This window comes from Gavialis gangeticus, unplaced genomic scaffold (genome assembly GCF_001723915.1).
Source record: "Gavialis gangeticus isolate Ggan-Ray unplaced genomic scaffold, GavGan_comp1, whole genome shotgun sequence".
In the NCBI taxonomy this organism is placed as follows: domain Eukaryota; kingdom Metazoa; phylum Chordata; order Crocodylia; family Gavialidae; genus Gavialis; species Gavialis gangeticus.
This window is the reverse complement of record NW_017729028.1, coordinates 21,132,620-21,141,729: the sequence shown is the minus strand read 5'-3', so window position 1 is coordinate 21,141,729 and position 9,110 is coordinate 21,132,620. Positions and strand designations below refer to the sequence as shown.

Sequence of the window (9,110 nt, the reverse complement as noted above, 5' to 3'; positions counted from 1 at the left end):
TGTTTTAATGACTGCACTGATGATGTGTAAAGATTTGCCTTAGTGCAGTTATGGTATATTTGGTTTACTGTGTAAAATCAAGCAGCACATAACTGAGAATGAGATACTTAAATAGTATACTGACATTTGGATTTTCATACAGTTAAAAATGTACATATAAACTTTTTGTACTCTGTATATGACTTCCTGTATTACTTCATCATCTTTTATAAGATGATGCAAAACTGAAGTGGTACTAGAGCCTTTTGGATAGGGCAGGGTATAAGTCTTAAAAATAGGCTTCTGGCTCGGAAGTTAGTTCAGTGTTCCTTATTTGTTATGTCATATGATTATAAATGTATGCTTTCAGCATACAGAAAAAATTGTGATCTAAATATTTCGTACTGTTCAGTCTTAAAAGTAACATTAACAATCTGAGGATGATTGAAATAATAAATTTGAGATGGCTAGTTCATACAAACTATTTAGTGTTTTGTTAATTGCTGTTGAAATAAAAATAAAGCTAAATAGAAGCTAAATGAATTAAATGGCATAAGAAAAGGTCTCAGAAAACATACTGCAATGGTAAATAAAGCCATTGTTTTACTTTGTTGTAAAAAGCAAAGTGTGATTAAAACAAAAATCTGTGCTAGGAAAAGACCCCCAGTTGTTTGTTGCAAATTTACTGGATGTGGCTCTGGTAATTCATTTTGGAAAAGATAGAAAATAATTCTAAACAACCTAACGGGAAGTGCTACGTAATGTTTACTGTGAGAGTTTTGTAAAGATTGGGCTATATGCCTGCTACTTTTTCTTGAAACTACCATTGATGTCTATGAGACACTGAAAAAAACATTTTCAAGTTACATCCCAGAATATGTGGATTTCCAGACTTGGCAAGGCTTAGAGACTTCAAATGAAGAAGGGATTTTTTGAAGGCTGAATTTTAGAAACTTTGTAAGTTGTGTTTCTGTCTCTTGCAAGTTTCAAAGTCTTTATGGAAAAGGTATACTTTTATAAAGACATCAATATTTGCTCATTTTGTTATGATGATTTTCTGATCTACTTATGTGGCAAATATAGTCTGTTGCTAATATATTAAGTTGTAGTGGTAAAGATTTCTAGCTTCAAAGCTGCATCATTTGCTTTAATATAGAACAGATTATATTGCTTTTGATCACTTAATTATTTAAATCAGAAGGGTATACCAAAATGCCTAGTGGGAACTGGCTGTTCAGATGAGTCACTGAAATGCAGTCAGATGGTAATGATTGAGAGTCGTTATTGACCTGGGTTGGATGACCTAGAGATGAAAGGCCTTGTACATCATTACCAGTCTAAACCTTCCAGTTCCCATATCTTTCTTAAGTATTAGCAGCAAGACTGTGAACTCTTGTGACAAGCAGTTGATCTGTAGTAAAAGCAGTGCTATGGGAGGTCTTATAGAAATATAGTGGAAGTTTCTACCATCATTAAAATAATCTTGAATTGTTATCAAGAATTATTTCACTTAGTATACAAATCTTGCGTTATAGCTACCCTTTCAGAGATTTTGTGCTGCTTAGAAGGATTTCTCAGTGACTTGGGTCGTAGTGATTTTCTAATCTGTTAACCGTTTCTACCAAAAACCGGATCCCCATGAACATAACATTCATTTTTATCATTTCTATAATGTTTTACTCAGTCACATTATCACTCATGATGATTACAATAGTGATATTGCCAATGATTCACAATGTTAAATAGAGCTGAATAGTTTCTGATAGAATTTGACACTATTACCTGTCTCGGCAGTGGGGTTACTGCTCCAATACAGTAGTTTATGCATATACTCGACCTGATCGTCCAGAGTATTGTGTAGTTTTTTGGGATACGAAAAACAATGAGAAGTACGTGAAATATGTCAAGAGTCTGATTTCCATAACTACTTGTGGAGACTTCTGCATTTTGGCAACTAAAGCTGATGAAAGCCAACCTCAGGTAAAGTCTTTATTTTACTCTCACTTTATTTTACTCTCAATTTATTGCTGAAAACATCCCTTTTAAAATTCAAGATGTGGCCTAACCTAGAAGAAAAAGACTGGCAATAGGCCCCATTTTCTGATGATGTACCCTCCATCACTATTAATATTACCATTCACTTAATATCCTCCCTACTTGGAACACAGAAGAAAAATGAAGCAAAAGACGGAGAAGCAGTTAATTATCAAACTTTATGTTGTTTCTCCTTACAAACACAACTAATGGCTGTATAAGAAAGAGTCCTCTTGTCTTTTGCTACATAAACAGTAGACAAAATATTAAAAATATTAATTAAATATTAAAACATAAAGAAGAGTAGAAAATGAAATTATAAAAAATAAATTGTGATTGTATTGCATGCTCTTTTTTGTCATGACCTTTATAACAGTTGCTCTAGAGAAATATCTGACATAAGATGTGAAGGTACCAGATTTATATTATTTGTTACTATTTTCATTTCTGAATTAATTCAGTTATTTTTTTTATATCATTTTTATGTTGCTTACAAAGGAGGAGCATGAGATGGAGTCAGTTGGTGCAACGGTAAAAGAATACTTTTAGTGTGTCAGCTGATTGTACAGTGGTGGTGTGTTGTGCTGTGTGCTGAAGATGTCCCTTTATGAGAAATGGCTAGAAACATTCAACTAAGTGGAAGTATAATTATAATTAATTGAGATTTTCCTGGACTGCACTTTTTAAATCTCTGTAGCTCTATTGAGAGGTGAAGAAACTTGATTTTTTTTCCCTAGTCACTAAAAATTAGAATGTCAAATGTGGTTTATCTTCTTCCAGTTTCTTCCCCACTTATAGATAGGTCTGTGTCTCTAGTGTTGCTGTTGCACCAAGGGCTGGTCAGTCTTCAGTGGCAAAAGTGAACAAGCTTTTTTTCTTTCTAGTATTGGTTCACTAGAAATTGCTTTCTGAGGAATCTTGTTTTTTCAGTAAATTCAGTTTGCTAGAATCGTAATCTAAGGAGGTAAATTTAATGACAGACTGTGAGGTGGAGACTGAAGCAGAAGAGCTTCTAGCAACAGCTGTTTAGGAAGTATCACAAGGAAAAATGAGAAGGTTATGTTTTTAAAGCTCATGGTGTGGCTTCACTTCTTCTAATTCTCTGGCCTACTACTTTAATCTGACCATGTGCTGTGCCATTCAATATGGTTCCAATTCCAGCCAGCACCTTTCTATCTTTTCTGCCCATTCAAATCTGTATCCCGGAAATTCATTCCATCAGACTCCAAAATCTCTGCTTTAGTGATGTAGAACCCTAAGAGTACAGTACAATGGATGTGGAAGAGAAACTGAATAGTGAACAAATTTGGGGTAATGTTCCAGCAAAGGGTTGAAGTACGTTACAAACTAAACTGCTTGGAAAAAAAAAATCGGGTGTGGTCTCTCACATCATCAAAGCCATATTTTTTGAAAGTGAAATTAGGGAATACCAAGAAAAATGTTGACAAATTGGCAAAGGTAAATCATGGTTCAGCTTGTGGGTCTCTGCTTGCTGAGGAAATTGAGAGTTTTTAACAGGTGACTCACTCTAACATGATCACTCTCCCTTTGTGTGCTCAAGTTTTTTCTTCTGAAAGACAGGCTTTGCATAGCTTGCAGGCAATTTAAACCCTGTATATTTCTGCTTTCCTTAATTTATGAATAAGCTATCTGTACAACATTTTCAAGGGGCAGGCTATAGAGTTTTCCCATAATCTACTAATGCAGTTAGAATCAATCAGTACGTTGATGAACTGAAGACATCTTTTCTCCATTCTGGTGAACAAAAATGATCTTAGGAATAGAAACCCTACTTCTGAACACAGCTCCTACAGAACACATTATCAGTGTTCATGTATCTGACTGAAGAGATGCCCATTTCCCCATTCAGTTATGGTAAAACTATTTGATATAAATGTTTTGGTTTCAGCAGTGGTGGGCTTAGGGTTGTTGGGACCCTGGGCAAGAGAGTCACTTGGGGCCCCTTGGAGGCTTAATTCTGATGACCTAATAAGTGAGTTGGACATTTTCAATGTCAAATTCACCTTGCCCTATCCATGAAATTTCAGTGAAAGTGTCTTAATACAATATTGATAATACAAATATTCAGTGTAATTAATTTTTATAAAGTGTGGGGCCCCAGGCAGTTGCCCGGTTTGCCCTCCCATAAGGCTGCTACTGGTTCCAGGGCGTGAAACCATAAACACCAGTCACCAGTAGGAAGCCTTTCCTTGAAGGCGGGTGGGTTTTGCATATGATTTACATCTTCCTGAATCTCCTGGCAGCCTGATCAGTTACCGCTGTTACTGTTCATAGCTTTCATCTAGTAGCACTGGCTGTAAAGTAATAATGATAAGACTTTGTTTAGTTTTAGAGCAGCTGCACCACACCGTATGGTGTTGAGGGGGAGTGATTATAGACATAAAAAGAGTACTTCCTTCCATCAGGAAGAGAAGTATTGGGCTACAAATTATTAGACACCTGTTGGCCCACTGCTGATACAAAGGCTAAAGTTATTGAAAGAGGTCTAGGGAAAGGATGCTGATAAGGAATCGCAGCCTACCAAGGAACTTCAGGGGAGACTAGGTTTCTTACCAACCCTTTAATTTCCATTCTTTAATGTCAGCTTTGGTCTAGTCAATTTAGTCTTTTAGTTTAATCCAGCTGGTCTTTTTCATGTTTAATACTTTGTGTCACATACAGAGGTAGGAGGTAAGTGCAATGGCAAAGGTCTCATTTTTATATTGCTTTATTTGTACTTTTGCTTTGGTACTTCAGCTCAACGTGTTACTGAACAAGATTGAGATCATGTACAGTGGTGTAGGTTCTGAGATATACCTTCATAAATAGAAAATATTGATGTACTAAAATACACGCATAGTAATATTGATACTTGCTTTTATTTCCAAACAGTATGTGCTGGTTCTGTGCAATTCTATTGGTACTCCCTTGGATCCAAAATATATTGACATTGGTAAGCAACATTGCTAACAATATTAATTTTTTGCTTTTCCCACTCCTTATACAAATTGTGATTTAAATTACCATATAAAACTATTGGTCATTAAAGCAAAACACTTATTTTTGCAAGCCCATACACTCTGCCCTGTCTGTGTAGTATCTACTATGATTCTCTATTGTGTTGACTACTAAATCTCCCTTAGATTTTGTTAAAAATATAATGGGAATATAATCAGTAGGCATTCCCGCTGACCGTGGTTCCCGCATAGAAAACTAACATGTTAAGATTTGCATGTAAAGCCGCTATTTTTAATTAGCAAAATAACTGTTCTTTATGTCACTAAGTCTTTTTAGTGATTCTAATTGCCCATTACAGTTACAATGATTGTAAGTCTAGAAAAGTAGGGGTTATATGGACCTCAGGAAGTGATCTAGCCCTAAACCATCTTAGACAATTGTTTGTCTACACTGCTCTTAAAAACTACCAAGGCTGGAGATTCGACAACCACTCTAGGTGATTTGTTTCACTGTTTACCCATACTTGTAGTGAGAAGTTCTTCCTAATATCCAACCTAAATTTCCCTTGCTGCAGCTTATAACCTTTGCTTCTTATCCTGTCCCCTGTGCCCACCATCCTCCTTTTAAACTTGACATACTAAAAGACTGTTAGCAAGCCCTCTCCACTCGTACTCTCACTCTTATCTTCTCCAGACTGAATGATGACAGTTCTTCCAACCTCTCCTCATAAGTCATGTTTTCGAGACCAGACCTCTAATGATTTTTGTTGTCCTCTGCTGAACTCTTATTTGTCCACATCTTTCTTGAAGTGTAGTGCCCAGAATTGGACATAATACTGCAGGTGAGGCCTCAGCATTGCTGAATAGTGTGGAAGAATCAATTTCCTTGACTTGCAAATGGTGCTGCTATTAATACTATGCTATTAACTCCAAGAAGGATGTGGATGGATTGGAAAGAGTCCAGCAAAGAGCAACCACAATTATTGGAAGTCTGGAAAACATGACTTATGAGAAGAGGCTGGAAGAGCTAGGGTTATTTAGTCTGGAGAAGAGAAGACCAAAGTGGGAGTTGATAACAGGTTTGGGATACCTGAAGGGTGATTTGTAGAGAGGGTGGAGATGGGATTTTCTCTGTGGCTGATTGACCTCAAGCTGCAGCAGAGAAAAGTTAGGCAGGAGATTTGGAGGAATTTTCTGACTACAAGGGTGGGCAAGCATTGGATCAGGCTGCCTAGAGAATCAGGGAATCTGCACTTGGAAACTGTGGGGGAGAGTATGGAGAAGGCCATGTGTGTGGTCCAGAGGGAGCATGGGGGAAATGGACGAAGTGTATGGGGAGGGGAGTACATGAGATCTGTATGGTGCCTGGGAGGAGCGTGGAGAGAACATGTTGGGTGGGTTGTGGGGGATGTGGGGAGACTGCATGGGTGAGGGGGTCAATAAAGGAAGATCACATGGTGTTGGGGGTAAGCACGGGGTAGATTGCACAGCACAGCCTGTGGAGGTTGTGTGGTGAGGAGTGTGAGCTCAGGCAGGATCGTGTGATGCAGCTGAAGGGGTGGGGAGGAAGCGTGATGGGGGCTGTGTAGATGCAGGGGAGCTGCTACAGCTCCAGCTCTGGCCCTGACCGGAAGCTTCTCTCCTTTTGCTGTGTATCTGTAAACCTTTTCTATCCCTTTTAATTTTATCTCCTTCTTGCTCCTTGAAAGTAGGGACAAATGACACTGTTTATCCTACTTCAGAGTAAAAGTGTAAAGGACATGGGGCATAGAGCCTCCCACAGATGTAACTCGCTCCACTCTGGGGGAAAGGCACTTCTTGGAAAGTGAGGAAGTCGATGGACTTGACCCCAGTGTAGCTTCTGTATGTCTGTAGCTCTAGTCAGCGTCATCCTGTGGAGCCCTTTGCTCAGTGCCAGCTATGGGAACTATTTCTGGCTCCTCTGCCACCTAATGGTTAGGGGCTTTAATAGCACCGACTGGAGACCACTGTCTTCAGAGAACTGGTTGTGTGCCTGCTCTGGATACACGTGTAATTTTAGTTGGGAGTAAAATCCAAGGTGAATTGCCACAGGGCTAGTGTCATGTGTCCCCATTCTGGATCTCTGATATGGTAGGAACATAGGGAACAGGAGGAAAACAAATGGGAGTGTGGGGCCATTGCTCAACAACTCAGGAGACCTGGTTACCGGCACCCAGGAGAAAGCTGAACACCTGAATGACTGCTTCGCTTCAGTCTTTCACCAGACCAAGGGGAAAACCATGCCAGGTAGAGTAGAGGATGAGCACGGTACGAATAATCACCTTCCTACTATTGTCATAGAATTGACGTATGACCGATTAATAATATTAGACTTATACAAGTCAGCAGGACTGGGTGATCTTCATCTGAGAGTGCTGAAGGAGTTGGCTGAAGTCATTGTGGAGCCCCTGGAAAAACTCCTTTCATAACTCACCGCGATCTGGAGAAGTCCCTGAGGACTAGAAGAGGGCCAATGTTGTGCCCATCCACAAGAAGGGTAGGAGGGAGGATCCGGGTAACTATAGGACAGTCAGCCTAACTTCCATCCTAAGGAAAATCCTAGAAAAGTTCATCAAGGACTTTGTCTGCAAGAAGCTTGCAGAAGGTAAGATTTGAATGACAGCCAGCATGGCTTCGTTGCGGGCAGGTCTTGCCTTACCAACCTCATCTTCTTCTATGACCAGGTAACTCACCATCTGGACATGAGAGAGCAGGTTGACATTGTATACCTAGGCTTCCAGAAGGCCTTTGATTTAGTATCCCACAATGTCCTTGTGAGAAAATTGAAGGATTGTTGGCTTAACTCTGAGACAGTCAAGTGGATGAGAAACTGGCTGCAGGATAGGACCCAGAGAGTTGTAGTGAATGGATCTGTCTCATTCTGGTGAGAAGTGGGCAGCAGTGTCCTGCAGGGGTCAGTGCTCAGTTCAGTACTTTTCAACATCTTTATTACCAATTTGGATGTGGGGTTGAAGAGTTCACTGGCCAAGTTTGCAGATGATACCCAAGTTATGGGGTAGCGTGGTGATGCTTGAAGATAGGCTACAGGTGGAGCTAGACCAGCTAGCAAGTTGGGTGGATGGGAACCTGATGAAGTTCAACGCTGAGAAATGTAAAGTGCTCCACCTTGGGATGAGCACCCCCCAACACACCTACAGGCTTGGCGGAACCAAACTGACTAGCACCACGAATGCAAGGGACCTGGGGGTAATAACAGACCACAGTATGAATATGAGCTGGCAGTGCGATGCTGTAGCCAGTAGGGCAAATAATACTCTGGCATGCATCAATTGATGCATCTCCAGCAAAATGAAGGAGGTGATTCTTCTGCTTTAGTCAGCACTGGTGAGACCATAGCTGGAGTACTACGTCCAGTTCTGGGCACCACACTTTAACAAGAATGTGGATAAGTTTGAGCGGGTCAAAGAAGAGCCACTCATATGATTAGAGTCTTAAAAGGCAAGACATATGAGGAAAGGCTGAGGGATCTGGGACTCTTCAGCCTGAAGACAAGAAGGCTGAGAGGGGTTCTGGTAGCAGCTTATCGCTACACTACGGGAGTACATCGAGGACTTGGTGAACAACTGTTCACCAGGGCACCCGAGGGGAAAACAAGAAGTAATGGCCACAAACTGCTGGAAGATCAATTCAGGCTCAACATTAGGAAAAACTTCTTCACAGTCAGGGTGTCCAGACTGTGGAATAAGCTCCCTCCAGAGGTGGTGTAATCGCCTACCCTGGAAATCTTCAAGAGGAGACTAGACAGTTACCTCGCTGGGGTCACCTGACCCCCAGTTATCTTTCCTGCTTGGTGGAGGGGGCTGGACCCAATGATCTTCCGAGGTCCCTTCCGGCCTTACAATCTATGAATTTCTGAACCTATGAACTTTCTTTTTATCAACATTTTAAAAATTCTTTAAGTTAACATATTAATAAAAAAACTATATAATTTCTTCCACTTCTCAAGTGTCAGATTGTAAATGTATTCTCTAAATAGATCTACAATGTTCCTTACTAAGATCAGTTTATCATTTGTAAAATAGCTAGGTATTCATACCCAGAGAAGGCAAATACTTGGGGTAGGACTATTTGCCTTCTTGAACCTTGAAAGATTTTTGT

The 9,110-nt window shown here is 40.0% G+C and overlaps 1 protein-coding gene across 3 annotated transcripts in view; it reads left to right on the top strand.

Annotated features, from left to right (window-relative positions):
* WDR35 (WD repeat domain 35) overlaps window positions 1-9,110 on the top strand; it is a 76,556-nt gene that overhangs the window by 29,031 nt on the left and 38,415 nt on the right. For 2 of the 3 annotated variants that reach the window (XR_002098155.1, XM_019520790.1), the window contains exons 10-11: window positions 1,774-1,959; window positions 4,906-4,966. Coding sequence is in view for 2 of the 3 variants with exons in the window: in XM_019520790.1 (XP_019376335.1) it covers window positions 1,774-1,959; window positions 4,906-4,966 (247 nt within the window). In the remaining variant the exon portion in view is untranslated. Of the gene's footprint in view, window positions 1-1,773; window positions 1,960-2,511; window positions 2,545-4,905; window positions 4,967-9,110 lie in introns of all 3 variants that reach the window. The other variant, XM_019520791.1, reaches the window with a different exon arrangement.